Below are 19291 nucleotides of genomic sequence, written 5' to 3' on the forward strand. Positions count from 1 at the left end.
GAGCCGTCGTGTGAACTCCAGTGGGGATTAATCACCACAGCCCCACATGACCTGCTGGGTAAAAGTAGCTCACTGGTCTTATCTCACTTTGATTCCCCTATTTTTACTTTATTGCTATAAAAAGTGATTTATCTTGTCTTTACATACATAACCCCCCCCCCCCCTCCAAAAAAAAAAGTCACAGTTGAAAAGTGATGTATTTATTTGCACTTCATATAGTACACCTGCAGTGTCTGCATTCACTGATAAAATTAACAAGTGATAATAACATCGTCAGTAGCAGTCTTAATTGGCGAAGGTGGCTCTATGAAACGTAATTAATAGTCAAAACTCGACGTACGCAGGAGGAGGACGCCGCTGAGAGAGCACGTCTTTTCTCCCTTTCGCCTCCTTGCCAGTGTGGTGAGCTTCCCAGGGTTATCATGACTCCTGGCTCTGTTTTTCAGAAAACATCAACAGCCTTTGGTTTAACTGAAAAATATCCAGATCGTGTAGCTGGTCTGGGAGAATGTTGCCTGCTGTCTGATGCACTCAACAAAAGGGCATGTCTGTGCAGCGTTAATCGTGATGTACCAGTGGAAGCAGTAGGGCATCATTTGAAAACAACAGCCCACAGGGGTTTGTTCTTCTTAATGCATCTCCGTAATTGCATAAGACAGGCCCAGATTTCCTCTTTGATCTATTAAAAACACACTACTCAACAGAATTAACTTGCATTGCGTGTTGCTAGCAAACGGAGCAAAGAATAGGGATACTCTATATTTGGAAATCATCACCTCCGAAGAATACATTAAAATCGAATAAAAATGCAAATCAGCGTGGTATTTCCAGCTGGCAGGTGAGCTGGGTACTTTTAAACAAAAGCTATGGCAGACTGATGAGCGCTCTTCAAGTTTCAGCCTGCAAGTACAACACGCTCCATGCTCCGAGACCCCATCTTTGAATTATAAATATTTCAGAGGAAGACAGGGGGGGGGGTTACATGGCTTGATATGACTGCTCTCTTCAGGTGAGAGCTGGAACCATGCAAGGGTATAATTGTTTTCTGTATTTCCGTTTCTCCCATTATCATGGGCTATGAACAAAGCCAGCTTCCCAAATGACAAATGGCTTCACTGTGTGATTATTTAGGGCACGTGCTTGTGTGTGTGTGTGTGTGGGTGTGTGTGTGTGTGTGTGTGCGCGCGCCTTTCTGATTGGCAGGGAACAAGGGTCTCCCAGAAATTGTCATTCATCCGGTCAGAGGTCAAACAGAAGTAGAGGGTCTCAACTGGAACTGGCCTGTTTTCCTTCATGCTCTGTGCTCCTGCCTCTTTCTCACTCCGGGTTGGGAGACAAAGACTGTCAGGAAGCCAGAAGTCCACTCACACAACCAGCACCCAAAAGTACACAGTATTTTTTTTTTGTAAGCTCAATAATAGTTTTATTAAAAAAAAAAAAAAAAACGAAAAAAAACCCACAAAAAAAACCAACATACATTTGTGTAATATGTGATTGAGATTTCATTGTTTATTGAGATAATTTGTTCTCTGTGGTGTTTGGCTTCTCATGTTGATTCATTTCTTCTGCTGAGATTTCTTTTGTTGGTTTGTCACTTAGAAAAGGAAAAAAAAAAATCCTCCCAGCGAACAATGAACATCTGCTGCGTTTCGCGACTCAGCCCTACTTTCTCTGGTCTCTCGCTTGCTTGCAATTGTGACTGGCCAGCAATGATTTAAGAGCTACAAATATGACGTCCCATATGTCTGCAAATTATTATGACATTGATATCGATGACAGTTTAATGATTAACTGAACCAAACACACAACCCTTGGAGAAAGGTTGGAGACGAAGCCAAGTGCACTGAAATATTTACATTGACACAATGGTGAAAAGGGAGGCAACTATATTTACTCAAATGACTGGACAGCGGATGCAATTTTAAAAACGACTAGAAAAGAGGCTCAGGAAGTATGCAGGGTGTATCTGTGCTTCATTAAACAGCAAGAAATCCAGGAATCCTCTGAAAAAAATTACCCTCAAGCAAATTGATTTTCCCTCTGCTTACTTAATGTAAAAGGTGTTTTAAAGGTGCAACGGCTTCAGTATGAGAATGTCTCAAACCTATAAACGGTTAAACATGGACTGCAATGTTTGTTTAAATTAATGTTTAATGTAGTAAAGTCTTTTGAGGAATGTGATCAAATTGGCCACACGGTGGTTTTGGTTTGGACTCTCACAATGGGAAGCAGCTTCCTGCAGAACTATAACTACTGTAATGTGGATATATATATATACAATGGATAATGGATATAAAGAAAAGTATTAGGTATGAACTATCTGTGTGAGGCACATAAGGTCAAGGTAGCCCTCAACCTGACTTCATAACTTATTCCAAAAGTTTGAGTAAGTATTTGCAGCAAATATGAATACTTCTCCGAAAAACTTTTTCGAACTGCTGATTTCACAAACATCAAACACAAACACTGGATTTTTACCACCAAAATCTGACAACTGCATCATAATCTGCTCTTTAAGGAATCATGGATATTGCAGGTGTCAAGCCCCTGAATGTGAAAACGATGCATCCCGCTTATTTCAATAGGTTCCTATCTATAGTCATTTCGTGGATTTTCTACAAAACTTATTACAACTGAAAGTTCCAGTAGGCCAATAGGAATACAGACTATTGTGTGAGAAAATATTCTATTAAAAGTAAAAATACCAATTCAATACATCTGCACACACACACACACAAACACTATAATTAGTGTTTGTAAAACGATATTTGATACACTGGTTTAATTATCAGAAAATGCACATATCATGGACCCAAGTGTGTCACAACTTTCAATCAGAAACTAAATCATTTTCTGAATTTGAATAAATAGTACCACGATAACCTGCCTGGATTCAATTTGAAACACCTTTATTTTTTAAAAACCATTACAGTGTTACTTCACTCCTTGCAACTGAGTTTAAAACATGAAATTAGTCCATATTAAGAATGTATGGAGTTGAACGTAAAAATGATTGTGTTCAAATGTAGGAAGTAGTACAATAGACACAGTGAAGCAGAGTAGAAACCTTAAAATTTAACTACAGTCACGTTATGTTCCACCTCTCAACACACAAAGGCAGATGGCAACACTTTTTGTGAATCACATATATATTTTACAATAAAAGTAATGTTTTCAATCAAGTACAATTTTTTTTCTACATGAATGCAAACATTTCTTTGCAGCCCTTGTGTTAGTACAAACCCTCAGTAAGCTATGAGCAAAAACGATAAATTTCCTAAGCAGAGCTTTCTTGGTTTCTTTGTTAGCCGCTGTTTTCAAGGTCAAGAATGAATAACTTGCCTCGATGCTCGTCACTCGGTAGACACAACATGTCTCATGATTTCTTATAACCTGCACATCCAAAGCAGCAGCTGCAGACTATCGAATGTTTCCATCTTATATCATCAAATTTGGGGTTAAACACGCCAGAATGACACGTCAGCAGAGTTTTACGTCAGTTAATGAAGTGAAATATACTATCCAAGCCCCCTTTTTTATGAAAATGAAAGAGAAATGGAATTAGGATTAGTTCCGGATTCATCTCATTTGTTTTGATTTCACTCATTATAATTTCTCTTTTACCCTTCATAAACTACCTGAGAGCTTCTTTGATTCAGCAAATCAGGATGTAACAGTGCACGTTAACGCTGAAATGGCTTTTGTTAAACCCCGGACCTCTTTGTGAACTCCACACAGGTTCTCACATGGCGGATTGATTGCAAGGTTACGACATGATAATTTATCAGCGCACTTAACCGTAAAGCCATTACCTACATAAATGACAATGACGGGCATCAACAGCGTCTCAGCTGCTTGAATGGAGAGCGAGTGTCGTCCTGTCGACGGTCCTCGGCACCATGAGTCACGCTGGACGCCAACAACACTGCATCGAAATCCGATGAGTTATGGACAGCAAGCCCGGATGAAGGCAAACGCTGTCAAATCATGCATGACATGGACGCGCGGCACCAATCTTGAGTTTCTGCGGATCTGCGCTCCTGCCTGCCTAATGAATGTGTGCGGGGTTCATGTGGGACCAGTAAATGGTTCTTCAGACTTGATGAAACAGCCAGTGCACAGAGGAAAATGGTCAGTCGATCTCAATAGAAATGTCACCACGCAATAAGTATGCAATGGCTCGCTGTCTACTGTAATGAGCCCAGACTGTGCGGTGGTCTCCGGAGACACTGATAGCGAGTATACCCTGTGAATGGCAACACTCCTGTGCCATCTGTTTGAGGCGTTCGACACAGTGTATACATGAAGAAAATACTATATGTGCAGTTTATATAGAAGCTATGCGCGCCATCTCTCATTTTGGTAGTAATTGGAGTGAAATATGCGGATTTAATGAACACAGCACGGAGCAGAAAGGATAACACTGAGGGTCGTCAGCGCTACACTCCATATACAAACCAAATGGAAAGCCTTAGGGACTCAATTTAGCAGATAACCAGTTTCTCTCCTGGGGCTTTGGAATCTGGTGACTGGCAGCAAGTGGCACGGTGTGCGCACCCTGTGCTAAATGTGTACACTCACACACGCACACACACACACACACACACACACACACACACACACACACACACACACACACACACACACACACACACACACACACACACACACACACACACACACACACACACACACACACACACACACACACACACACACACACACACACGAGCCATGTGACAACGTGTCTTGATAACTGTGTGACATCTGAAAAACTCCAAACAAGCTCTGAGCCGAGTCCATGTCAAGCGCGAGTTCCTGCAAGTCTGTAGTGCCTGTGGTTAATTATTTTGTAGCTTGAAAGTCATTTTGCGGAGACAGCAGGCCCTGATCTCCAAACCACAGCAGTCCATGTTTAGAGCGCCATGCCTGTCACCTTTTAATGGGAAACGCGTCCAAGGTGACCCATAATGGGCTTCACTTTCTCTGTGCACGCTCTCCGCAGACGCCGGAGCCAGCAGGGCACAGCAGTTTGGTAGCTGACAGGAAATGGTAGAGTCAGATTAGAGAATGTCAAATGAATGCAGATGGAAGACAGTGAGAGGCACAAAAACATGTGACTGCATGGTGTCAAATTGAGTGACTATTTTTTCCCCCTGCCTCCTGCGAGGAACATCTGAAGTCCCTCCAGTGTTGTTATTCCGGGCATCAACGCTGGGGTGAAAGTGAATGACATATTGCTCGACAAAGTAAGAGACAAATTTGTTTTGAGGTTGTGAAAAATGAAAATGACACACGTGTTTGCATGATTAAAAATAACACCACAACCCATTAAAAGTGTTTTGATGATGACATTTCTGCAAAAGCTTCACATATTATATGTCATTAGGGTGCATGTTTTGATCTTAACACACTGGAGCTCTTGCTTTAACCTGTCCATTTTCTGGGTTTTGCACTTTGTGTGTGTGTGTGTGTGTGTGTGCGTGTGTGGCTGACAGAGTGGAGAGTCAAAACAATTTAAAAGCATTGAAAACAACCAATTGCTACTCTGAAAAGCCTCTGTCCATGACAAATAAAAGCACAGAAATTCATGAAATATGGCTGGTGGATTTGACAGCATGTCACGCAAGGGGGCTGTGAGATTGGTCCTGTGCAGTGGGCCAAAGATTGGTGCTGCTTTGTTGAAATGCAAAAATGACTACTCACAGAGCAGAGCTGGTGTTGTTTTAAGATGCATGAAAACTGCATGCAACAGAGAGAGAGAGAGAGAGGGGGGGGGGGGAGTAGTGGGGTAGGGAATGGGTTTTGTCATTTGCATGTGAAGCTCGAACCCTGTCATCTCATGTTGTCACATACAACACAGGCCCAGGACACTGCAAGGCGAGTCCTCATCAAGAGCCTTAAAAGCTATTTGCACTCTCAACCAAAAGGGAAAGACAATGTTATTAGATTTGTGTGGTAGTGAGGAATAGCGTCCCGCAGCAGCTTTCTATGTTCATTAAACATACATAAACAAAAGCACTCCATCCACATTAGCCTCCTCTTGTAGCTCTCTTTTATTCCCGAGTCCTCTAAAAACGTGCCAACAGAAAAATCGCAATGTAGAAATATGTCTTCTGTCAGTGTGATGTCATTTTTAAATGTCAAACTGTTCCTGTCGCTCTATCCCCCCCCCCCCCCCCCCCCCAATCTGGTAAATGTCCAGAACTGGTATTTCATATTTTTAGATCTTCTGCTCTGATGAAAGCGTTACATTCAGTGAGAAGAAAAGGAAGCGGCAATAGAGTCTTTTCAGAAGCAACGCTCGCCACCGATGTGACCTCTGGCTCTCTGCTGACCAAACACACGGCGCAGGGAGCCAACCCGCTACTAACATGTAAACTGTGCGATTAAAAAGACTGCAAAAGCTAAATGACCTTTCATGCTCTGGGAAGATGGTGAGGATTAACATGCAAGTCTCCTGATCAGGGGAGAAATACAGCAGATATTACCTTCATTTTGCCACTGTTGGAACAGATTGTGTCACATGATTTTAAATCACATTCTCCTGCTATTATGGAAAATGCCGAGCAGGTGCTGCCGTGTAGTGATTTTCTCTCTCTCTCTTTTTTTTTTTTAACACATATCCAACATGTTTTAAATCAGACAACACTGATATGCAGCCTCATTACATTTTCTTAAATTACAGGGTACGGCATTATACTTCAATGTGATTTCATTAAAAAAAAAAGAAAGCGCTATTTTTTTATTGTAATTTAATTTCGTCTGGTGATGCACGACTTCCATCATGTTGTTCATATTTGACAAAATGTAATATCCCCACTTTTGTCCCCCATTTTCACACGTGTCTGCTTGAGTCTCTGCAGGAAAGGTAATTGGATCTGTAGTGTAAATATGCCAGAAGACTTATGGCACACCAAGGAGATATTACAGGGAGAAAAAAAAAAAAAATGAAACTCGCAATAGAGCTTGATAAACCCAGTATTAATTACTTTGCTTATTTCTAATACTGCCCTCCCCCTTGGAACCAATTAGTAAGTTGAGATGCTTCTTTTCAATTTAATGAGGTCTAAGTAATGATAATGAATTTCATATTCCTGCCAAGCATTTAAAATAGGCTTCCACAGCCGTAATGCCATGAGAAGAGATCTATCAAATTTAATTCCCCTTCTGCAAAGAGTATTTCTTTCATTGAGAAAATCTAAAAAAAAAAAAAAAAAAAAAAATAGGCAATGAAGCTTTATATTCAAGAAAAGACAAATTAACAGAGGTCATTTCTCTCCTCGCTGATGCTGTTAGGGAACAACAGGGGGTTTGAGTCACATAAAATAACTGAGACGGAGCCAGAATTTAACTGCATTTTAATAAAGGATGTGTCTAACAAGTAGGTCAGAAAATCCACAGAATCTGAGTTCAGTTCCAGCTCGGGTGGCCAACAATGAAGTGACAAAACTGTCGCAGGAGCAACGAGAGCCTGGGGGCTGCCACACCTTTAAAATCCTTCACAAAGATGAAGAAAGGAAGCCAGAGAGGAAGAAAAGCCTCATGACAAACTTTGTTACATCTATGCTGTATCTCTGGATCTCTACACATCCTTATAACGTGGGTTAAGAGGAAACCAGGCACCGGGGGAGGCGTTTTCACTCTGGCGGGGAGCATATTTGCCGGAACAATCCTCACTACACAGAAAACAAGAAGGTCTGAACCTTCTAATAGAATATTTACAAACAGTGGGGCCACAGACTATCATTAATTCACCAGTAGTTTTAGTTTTGTGGGGGGATATGTTTGAATTAAAGTGGAAAGATGTTCACACATGAACCCACACAGGCTTGTGTAACCACTGACATCAGCAATTACTGTGAAGTGTGTTGATGGTGGGATCCCATCCAGTGTGAGGACTTTTTTTTGATTTTCTGGCATAGGAATGGAAGACAAAAAAAAAAGAAGGTTGAATTGATTTTCTTCTTTGCCTCTGTGCTAATAATCAGGAGAAATTTGGAGTGCTGTCACAGAGTCTGGCACAACAGTCATTGCAGTCTGTTATCCTGTCACTCAGCGGGTTTAAGGCTTTGACACCAAATGTGGAAGCCCTATGGCAGTAAATGTGCACACACTCCAGCTACAGGGCAGTAAAATGCTTTAGATTAGTGGTCCTCACTTCCCTGTCATTGTCTGATGGAAGGGTGTGGCCTGCAGGGTGCAGACTCAGGGCCTCTGGATGAGAAAAGAAACAAAAGGAGACATGGGGGGGGAAAAAAAAAAAAAGATAGCCAGACGAGACACAAAATAAATAAAAAAATGTAAAGAGGACAATGGATGGCCTGGAAGAAACAAACAAAAAAAGACAGAAAATGTGAAAACTGTTATTTGTCTCTGTGTCTTTCGCTTTATTACATGTCTGTGTCCAGGGGCCCGCTGACTCATAATCTATCCATGGCTTTTAAACTGTTCAGGGTTACAAATAGCATCTATTATAGCCTTTTGCAAACTGGCTTCAATGAGTTAACATTTATTTAGTCCTAACATATCGGATTCGTTTAACGCAATGTGCACCTTCACATCTGAACGCTTCACCTCAACAGGCTCTCGGCCCTTTTTCAAAACCTTCCTCATCCCTGACTTCGTCTAAGACGTACAACTCACCCTGTTGAAAGTTTAATACTAATTATGCAGAACATCATCATTATGTATTAATTATTATGAAACATTAATGTCATCCATAACCCCCGTTAAGAAGCCACTGTTTCATTTTCCACAGCAGATAATTGTTGTTGCATATAAGCCGGCTTGATGACTTTCAAGAGCATTAATCTGAGCAAAAAATAAATAAATAAATAAATAAATAAAGTGGCTTATTGAGTTTGCTGTTTGCACACAACAAAAAGAACTGTGCGTCTAACAGCTGAGCTCCAGTCCGGGACTATTTCTGGATTAAAGCAAGCCGAACACTTTTATCAGGATTCAGGGCTTCAGAGTCGACTATCCTTGAGCTATGTCAGCTGTCACTGCAACATATTTAGGGGGGAAAAAAAACGAAAAAAAAACTGCTGCTAACGACAAACAAAACTTTCAATTTTTTTCTCCCGAACGACCCCACGAGGATGCAGCGCTTCCTTTTCTCAAGAGAGCAGGAAAACGGTTTTAAAACAATCAGCTAATAGGCAAAATATGTCCCACAGTTCTCAGCCGCTATTAAACAGGAAGTCCTCGTGGGTGCACAATCCTAATGATGTCTCTGAGAAGCGCCTGGCCGGAGGCCTCAGTTCAGGTGAGCAAAGCTTCAATACCAATGCACTCGTTTTGGGAGCAGCTACTGTAGGAAGCTGTGCGGAAACCAAAATGAACTCAATTTCCTCCAGGAAACCAAAATGTGGCTCTCATGCAGTCTGCATTCACTCCTCTTTTATATCTACTCATCCTCATGTCTCCTCTATTACACTTTGTTTCATCCATCCATCGCTTTACCAACGTTCCATCGTTTCATCCTTATTCCCCTTATCTCACTTGTACATCCATTGTTTAATCCCTATTTTACTAACTTCACTCAATTCTTCCATTCATCCTCGCTCAACAACGCTCCGACCATCCCTTATTTCATCCAATCATCTGGCAAATGTCCCCAAATGAATCCTCTTCATCAATTCACTTTCTGCGTTCATACCACATCTCATCCTTTCATCGTCAAATGTCCTTCATTTCATTATTATCATGCATTCTTCATTTATTCATCCCCTCTTCGCGCATTTATTCATTCTTGATTTCATTCATCTTCAACTTGTATCCCGTCCTCATTCATCCAAACATCCCACATCCACTTTACTTCATTTCACTCATTCATCCTCATCCCTTCTTCATTCAACACCCCTTTCTACCCTGCTTATAGTGCTCTCACTGATTCATCCACCTCATCTATAACCCACAAATCTGATTTTATCCAGACGGCCCAAACCAGCTTGACAATGTCTCCTTTAATCTCATTCATCTCCTTCATCCTCTCATAAAACTCAAAATCACTTTGTTGTGGGTTAGTCATGGCTAGTAAATTGTTTATTTGCAGGTTACATCTGTTAAATTGCATTTTCACTCGTAAACATTTGACTATTTGGTGTTAGTGATTGATTTGGTCGTGGATTGAATTTTAATTCCTTAATCGTGGGCTTCAGAGGAAAGAAAGTGGGCGTCTTATTGTCTATTATTCATTATACCATTGATCATTTATTGTCTGATTTTAAAATGATGGACAAAAGATGGCTGGAGGAGGATTCACTGACAAATTGGGTTTTGTTTTTGTGTTTTGAAACATACTAAACCGGGGAAGACAAACAATAAATAAATATCCAAAGCACTGACTGAGAAACCCAGCTGGAAGACTCTTGGAGTGCTGGTTGTCATGGTAACAAAACATGCTTACTAACAGGGGAGCTTTTCAGGGCAAAAAAATAAAAAGCAATGAAAGATTTAACTCGATAAACAGAGCTCAAAGAACTGCTGGTACGTTTCAGCTCTCAACTCAGGGTTTTTCCATTGACATTATTTTTTATGTCTTCTCCTATCTGCTCCTCAGATGACCTGGAAGTTAGATCTGAGGGGCCGTTTTGTCCTTATCGCAGGGAGCGTGCAAGATGCTGTATTTGCCAAACGGCGCACCCTTTGTATTCATTACATGTTATAGACTGGCTAAAAGTACTTCTATCAAGAGAAATCACTGGGAAAATAGTGCTGCAAAATGATGAATAAAGTAGATTTTTTTTTTTTTTGTTCTAGAGCTACGATCCTGCACAAAATGGATCCATTTAGTACAATAACCATTGAAAAGTGTATGCTTCACCTAAGCTGGTACATGCATTTGCGGAGCTGAACAAAAGTCAAGCCGACGAGACTTGGTCACGCCTTCTTACCGCAAGCTCAGAAGAGAAAGACAGTAATGAGCATGCTCCATAGGGAAACAAGGGTGATGTAGTTAGTAGTTAAACCAACCTTCTTTTTATCGTAGGGAAAAAAAAAAAAGATCAGTGATCTCAACATAGAAAATATTCTTTCCTATGTTTTTTTTTAAATAGATATAACTGTCGAAAGTTAGTAGTTGCATCATAATGTATAAATTCCTCCTCACCCCCACTGGGCTTCTGACCTGGAAGCTGATTTTGTGCTCCTGCCTTGTCTTCAAACGTTGTTCCTCTTACAACAATTGAAAATCGTATGAACTGTTTAAATCACAGGTTGGACCTTCTGGCTGAGCCCGCTGGAGAGGTTGGATGGTGTGTGCATCGCCTGATAGTGCAAAGCTCTAGAAAAACCTTTGTAGTTTTTCTGTACCCTCTCGTTTGCAAATAGTTTTTCAAAGCGTGAAAAAAAGATCAAAGCATCAGGAGTTGGTTATCTAATGACGCTTAAAGCTTAACGTGTTGGCTGTGGCTGAGTCAGAGGACTGTGTCATCCTCCAATCCCATTGTTGATAGTTTGAACTCGCATGTCACTCTGGCCGTGTGTCGAAGTGTCCTTGGGCAAGACACCGAAGACCAATTTGTCCCCGGTTGTGTGTGAGCGGGTGAATGTGAGCGATCCTTTAAACGCTGCTAAAGTTGTAAAATGCACTTTATACATGATGCCAATTCATCAGAGCAAAGTGTCACTGATGACAATGTCTACATTTTGTCTGCAAGTCAATCCACCTTTCCAACACAGTCAAACTCGCCTGTTGATGCTGCTGTCACGTCCTCTCAAATGCTCTTTCTGCCTATGTACACTATCTGGAGCCAATCAGTTCTGCTCCACCTCCTTAAAAATTCCACATATGTTTCCATTATGGCTTTTTGAACCTTTGAAATGCAACCCACCAGCTCCCCAGCTCCACTTCAGCAGCCCGACTGGCCAGAGAGTGGGCTAATTGCTCATCAGTCATCTACCACTCTATACCAACACCAGCCGGGTCCAGACTCTAGGGGTCATACTCACTTCATCATTCATCGGGCAAATCTCCATAATGCTGCCATTCAATGTTGAATATATAAATGTTATTCCTTTTTTTTTTTTTACATCTTCTATAGAATAAAATGTGACATGTAGTGGTGTAGTGGTTAGGACTGTTGCCTCACAGCAAGAAGACACAGATTTTCATACAGGTGGAAATTACATGTCCCCCCCCCGACCACCACCACACAGATGAAGTGGTGATTCTGAATTGCCGTCACGGATGTGCACCTGTGTGATTGTGCAATTGTCTCTCATTTATCCACAAACAAGAGAATCAAAATGAAGGTTTTTGCGGGTTTTGAACTGTTCACACAAGGCCAATCAACTGGAAACTGTATCAGGAAGCTACCAAACACATCGAATCTTATACAGCAAATACATTTGAATTTGCCACAACAGAAAGAAGAGAAGGTTTGCACCATCTTTTTATTTGCAGTAAAAACAGATGCAGTAGCGGGCAGGTGTTTTCAGAGGTAGTAAATCATATTGTGGGGTGCACGTTACGAAATAATAGATGAGGACCGGTGTCTGCTGGGATCAGCTCAAGATCACAAACCAAGGCATCAACAATGCAAAAGAAGCAGACTAATTTGCACATTTTAAATCTCATTCAAGAACTGCAGTGGGGCCACAATGTTGTGTGTCAAATGTCAAGGTATCTCATGGTGCATGCCTGGAAAACTTTTTCTGAGTTTACACCACTGGGCAGTGTGCTCGAATGAGGCGCAGACTTGTAATCCAGAATTTCATTCTCCTTAATACATCTAAGGCACAGAGGAGTGAGGAAGCTGCCCGGCAGAGCCGTGAGTAAGGGTACATAAGACCAGTCTTTACTGAAATCCAGTATAAGCCCATTGCTCCTTTATTAGAAATCTGTTCATGTCACTGGACGCTGCAGCTGACTGGACTGCAGGTTTGTGCATCAAGTAGAAATTCACTGCCGGGTAAAGTGACAATGTTCAGATCACAGAAAATGGGCTCCTGAGACATTAACAAAATGCAGAAAATAGTAATTAATGGGAAATCAACACCTTTTATATGTATACAACAGGTGCGCCAATGTCTCGATGAAACCTTGGACTAAAGCCCGAATATTTCAGTTTTCAGAAATGATACCCTGCACATAACCTGCAATTAGATTTTTTTTTTTCATGTTCTTTCTGCATTTTTGTAAAAAAAAAAAAAAAAAAAAAGGAAAAGCCAAAGCACAAAAAGGTTTTTCTTTTCACCATCTCTTTTTTTATCATTTTAAATGTAACAAAATTATAGTCAGGGAGATGATTTGTTCATTCGAATGTTCATTTCCAAGAGACTGATAATCTGTGCTTCGGGTAGAGACTATATGTTGTTGTAAAATATATTTCCATATCTTCTATATCCTAAAAAACATGAGCTGTAAGACACTCAAGTTATACGAGAGTATAGCTCTTCTTCCTCTTCTATATAGGTGATATCTGCAGATGCATGTTTTGGCTGTGCTGCACTCTGGGCCAACTGATGCTATAAAATTAATGCAGGCACGAAGGTGAATATATTTGTTTGTTACATTTGTGCCACATGAGGTTTGTGGTGTTGGGAATCAAACATGTTTTCCATTGCCAGGATAGAGGCTTTAAAAGCAGTAAATCTAAAAATGAAGACACTGCTGATGCACCTGATGAGGATTATATTTTTTTCTGCCTGATGATCAGTCAGATATGACTGTGACAATGCTACCTTGGAGATAATGAGCTTCACAGTGAAAAAAAAAAAGGAAGAACCCAGCAGGCTGCCACCAGCAGCATGTTGCAATGACCTCAAGATGTGACTGATATGAGATAATTATTCTGACTAATAAGTGGGAGCCATTAACCACTTACAGTTGTGCAATGGTATGCATGCATCTTAAAGAAAATAGAAATCATCACTGAAACCATCAGTAAAAGCAAATAAGTGGCATTAAAAATACATTGCTTCAGGGGTCAAGAAGTTCCAGTTATCAATAGTGTCTTCAAAAGACTTTGTTTTCAACAATTTGTCACTTAATTTATCCTGTGACTAACGGTTCTGAAAAGATCAACGATATGTAGTTTTTAAAAAAAAAAACATAACTGTACATTTATCAATGTGGACACAATCAAGCTGATGAAGTTTGTATATTTTTAACACCTCTGCTAACATCACTTGGGGATATTGTGGCTTTTAAGAAACAGCTGGCATAGTTATGGAAGAGAGAGAGAGAGAGAGAGAGCTGGCTAATTAATTAAGCTGTGGGCCACAGAAATTCCTTTTGCATACGAGCATTGTGACCACAAACCATAGCCTCAGCACAGAATTGGCTGAAAGACTTCAATTAAACATGCTGTTTAAACAAATATCCACAAGCTTAGAGGAGCTCGTTTTTTTTAAATGAATAATTCATAGCCTGAAAGAGCAAATAAATGGGAAATGGTAGAATATGTAAAACCTATTTGTAGCTGTGGGCATACAGTAAAAATTAGGCCACTGATTGTCCTTAGATTCGTTTACTTAAGAATACATTTTACTTGCAGTGCTCACCAAAGCAACTGCTTGAATTCCTCACTGCAGTTGAAATATGATACAACGCGGGCGAGCAGGCTTCTCTCAGTCATAAGAATATGATCTTTATTTTTCGTTTTTAGCTTTTTAAGCCGATATAAGAAGTTTTGAGCATTTCACAGTGTGTCCAGCGGTCCTCAACGTCCCAGTAACATGTGTAACAACATCAGGACAAAAGTGGGTTTGCTTGAGCTCCAGATGTGGAGCGGCCTCGGGCTGAGGCTGCACGCCACTTCCCATTGGCACTGCAGCGAAGCAGCAATGACACTAGTGCGAGCATGGTCGAGAGGAGGTCTAGAGAAGGGGTGGAGGAAGATGCATGTCAAAATAATGTGCCTCCAGGATGCATTATATAAGGCTATTAAATTGTCAGTGTCTAAAACAGTGCGTAGCGGATACAACCTTTGTTTGTGACAGCCGAAAATCCTTTTTTCATGTTTGTTTCATTGCGAGCTTCTTTAAAGCGAGTGGTTTCTTTTGTTGGAGCACATTGAAGAGAAAAAAAAAAAAAAAAGTCCTCATCCTGTAGTCTTCGCTTAAGCTCCAGAAAGGGAGACATGCAGGATTTATGTGGTATTTTAACTTTCAAAGAAATGAAACTGTAGTTGCATTCAATATATTAAAGGGGAAAAATGATACTTTCGTTGCTTAACATTCACAATCCATTCTTGGTGAGAATGTGCACTGAGAGCTACTGAAAAGACTAAAGAGGAAGGGTAACAGTGAAAGACGATCATTGGAGGGGGGTAACGGTGCAAGGGGAGAGGAAGACAATGAAATGGATATAACACAGAGTAAAGTATTTATGACTGGGATCTGAATTAATTATAATATACAGGGGATACTTGCAAGCGAGTTACTTCTCCATGCCCCCCCCCCCCCCACAGTCCTGCTGCTCTGCATATAACCATATAATGTCTCCTTATGCCTGTAGACACACGTCTTACAGCGAAAAAAAAAAAAAAAATACACCCGAGGTTTGAGGTTATCTGCCGAGCGCAGAGAAATCTGTGACCTTTCAGTTATGAACAGCTTGACCCTGCAAAACCAACTGTTGGTGGGAGTGAGTTCAGGAGGGAGCAAGGCCACCTCAGGCAGTCACTGTCTACTGTTTGTCGTACTTTCCACCAACACCTCCACACGTTGCACTGCATCACCAATGGCACTCTTTCTTCCTCTGGAAATAGACTGCTGCTCAACACATTCAACACACTTTTTGTTCTTTCCGCAGTGAAGCATACTGTATATCTCAGTCTTTACCTGATGTGCCAAATCTGGGACGATCCTTCTCCAGCGTTAATGATTTTATTACCTGCACAGCCCTGTCTGGAATAAGTTTTCAAACTACTGCGAGTGGGAAGTGATTGTGTTTTTGAGAAAGTCCAACTTTTAGATAGATATTACCAAAAAAAAAAAAAAAAAAAAGAAAGGGAGAAAAAAAAAAAAAATTGTCTCTGTGGTTTCCTCTGGACACGTCCAGAGGTTGAGAAATACGCGACCCCGAAAGCAACATCTCCGCCCGGCACTTTACAGATGCACGACAAGCACAATCTGCTTCCTTTTGTGCACCATTCACGCTGTTTGCACCAAATGAATACAGCACCTTATGAATCATGCCGCAGAGAGCAACGCTCGCTGCACCGGCAAAGGCAGAGAACAGCCCTGAGCATATCTGAGCGAGTGGCAGGCAGCAATCTGTAAGTAAGGCTTTAGATGGGAAAAGCAGGCCACCTTGTGCAAATCACTGAGCATACACAAGGGGTCATTCTGCTAATGGGCTTTTGGACTTGCAATCTTTGCAATAAGGCTGCAAACATGTGCTTGTGTCAAAAAAAAAAAAAAGAATGTGGAAATTGCACGAGAAGTGCGACATTTTCACGTCTGATGTAATTTCAGACTTTTTCCTATTTGTGTATGTTTAAGAGATTAGGCTCATGTCACAATAAAACTGCCCCTCGAATCAAACAAGAATGATTCGCCACATCTCCTAGCGAATATAAATTTCTATTGGCAAGGGCACAGCCGATCTCTCACCCTCTGTAATCTCGATTTCCTCTGGTAATACCACTCACGGTGAACTTGTGGCATTTTGCTGCCTTTAATGATTGGCCCAATGGTCTGCAACCAATGGCCTTCTTGCCACCAATTCATGACCCGTCAACCCCAATCCTCCCACCAATCCAACAGGCACACAACAGAGAGCAGAGAACAAATGTCCCTGTGTCAGAATCAATCCAGACAGGCATCCCATCCTCCTCTCATAAAACTGGCATCTCATTTATCCCGGAGTGAAGACGATGGTAAATGGAATGACAGGGCATTTACACTTTTAGTAGCAAAGGGTCCTGAAGGATTCGAATTGTTCTCTTTGAACTTGTTTTCTCCACAGAGGTCCCTGACATTTGAAATATTAATTCCATTTCCCCTCTGTTGACATGAGAAGACTTTGGAGTAGATATCGTATTTGCGAGTGTCTTTTCTTTTTACATTTTCCCACTTATTCTCCTCCAATACACATGCATGGGCTCCGGTAATGAAATGAAGGTGTTGGAACAGGAAGTCTTCCACCTCATAGTATTGAGAGTATTGAAAAGACCCCTTGCTGATATGCTTGAGGTGCACCAGCACATCGAGGAAATAACAGACACCAAGGACCTGCACGCTCATGCAGCTACTTCTCCCTTTGAAGTTCTGACAGCGTTCAGCTTCGTCTCCTCTTTTGAATCCTGAGATCATAATTATTTACCATAACCAGGGCTCACATCCGCCCCCCCCGAAAACAAAAAGTTCGATGTTTCGGTCATATTCTATTCACTGCATTTCACAATCGCACAGATCAAATTGAGAAGGAGCAGCGTAGCATGAATATCAACTGTAATAGCTCAAGAATGAAAGTGTGTTCATTGCCAGAACGGAGCAGTGCAGAAATTCTCAAGCTATGCGGTTCAAATCTTAATGAAAATGAGTCTCCCTACAATGTGCCCGCTAAAGTAATTTGTTTAGGCACTGATATATTAATGAAAGCAATGACTTAACACGATAAAGATTGCAATTCAAACATTTTCTTTTTTTCAATGCCCTTGCAACTTCATTCATTTCTTAGGTATCGACAACCACCAACACACGATTAGTACCCAAGAGGCAATGGCAGGAGGAAACATGCCCTCCTTGATTTTTTGTGTGTGTGATTTTTGTCAAATCTGTGGCAAGTGGCGACGCAACGAGGAACTCACCGATCATGTGAATGGTGGTTCGCCCAGGCCTCGTCCCATGCTGCTGGATGGTGTCGTAGAATGTGGCCTGACACAGCTGGATGGCAGTCACGCTGACCCAGAGGCACAGGCAGAGCAGCCAGGACATGACAGGACACATCTGCTATGAACCAGCAGAGGTGAAATCAACTCACAAAGAAACATTTTGTTCTCAACCTTTAACCTCAAGCAAACACAGAGAACTAAAAAAAAAAAAAACTCATTAGACACATCAATAAATCCAAACACACACACATCCAGTTAATTGTACAAGCTCTTCTGTGTGTAATTAGACTTAATGCCCCTCAGTGGAGTTGTTTTTCTTTTTCTTTTTTTTTTAAGTCATCTGATTTTATCATTAGCATGATTATATAAGTATGAGTTCCTCACGGTTTCCTGTTCCCAGTTTGCCCCGTCTTGTCCCTGAGCCACAACACTGCAAATGTGGAGTGATCCCTGGGGAGTTTTTCCCCATGCAGCAGAGATTTCCCCTGACAGGCTGGCTCCCTTCAACTCCTGAGCTGTGCTCCTGCCTCAAAAACCCAAATCAAACTTAAAGAAAGATAAGATTTTTGTGAGCAGCTGGCTGCCGAGGCTTTTCTGTATCTGTCAGAATAATGTGACAGTGACATGGCAGTAATAGGAATCAAAAAGCTTGTAATGTTTCACTGCACTGTTTAGATAAGGAGGTGGAAAAAAAATAGAACAACAGCGAGGAATGCTCCTGGTCACAGGGAAGAAATCTTTGAAAGAGAAAATGAAAATGTTTTGCAGCAAACTTGATTTATTAACCCTCTTTTAAAAACATGTCATATCACTAACCTCTTTCATCTTTTCGAACTAAACACTATTTTTTAAATCTTAATGAAAGCCTATAAACTTTGATCAAACATTAGAAGGGGTGGAATATGTGAAGCTTCAATTAGTAATATGTCGAATGTCTTTGTCTTCATGTGACTGTGAGAAGCTTTAGCAGGATAAAATAATCATAAAGTAGATAAATAGCCCCATGCATTATTCAGAATAATCAATACTGAGTCATGCCTTGGAAAACGAATAAAGAAACTATACAAATAATTCGAATTTGTTCAAATTATTTCAGTAAATCCATGCATTTGTCAGGTTTATGCAAAAAGCCCAAACCTTTTTTTTTTTTTTTTTTTTTAACGAGGAGAGGAATTAGTTTTTGTCCAAATGCAGAGAGAAGAAGAAACAAGAATCTCACCTGAGCAATCCAACAAAGAGTGTATAAATATCTCAACAGAATGACATAAATCCATCCATGTCTCTGCTCATGTTGATCCCATCCAATAACTCTGAATGTGGCTGGAGGATGAAAAACTCCGGTGACTCTGCGTCCCTGCTCCACACTTTGATAGCAACAGTCCAGTGATTCACAAATGACCGTCAAGCCGGTGTCGGGGAGGAAATAAAAAAAAAGAAAGAGAAAAAGAAAAAGAAAAAAAAAGATTTACAGCTCTTTCAATTCCACCTTTGAAAATATC

At 40.9% G+C, this 19291-nt stretch overlaps 1 protein-coding gene across 1 annotated transcript in view; it reads right to left on the reverse strand.

Annotated features, from left to right (window-relative positions):
* The window catches only part of LOC308130048 (chemokine-like protein TAFA-1), a gene marked incomplete at its 5' end in the record, with an annotated part of 28487 nt that extends 9421 nt beyond the window's left edge, over positions 1-19066 (reverse strand). The window contains 2 exons of the mRNA XM_080496226.1: positions 17769-17907; positions 19001-19066. Coding sequence (XP_080352352.1) covers positions 17769-17907; positions 19001-19066 — 205 coding nt within the window. The remainder of the gene's footprint in view (positions 1-17768; positions 17908-19000) is intronic.
* Between the last annotated feature and the right edge of the window lie 225 nt (positions 19067-19291).

Source organism: Blennius ocellaris, assembly GCF_963422515.1.
Source record: "Blennius ocellaris genome assembly, chromosome: 5".
Lineage (NCBI taxonomy): Eukaryota > Metazoa > Chordata > Actinopteri > Blenniiformes > Blenniidae > Blennius > Blennius ocellaris.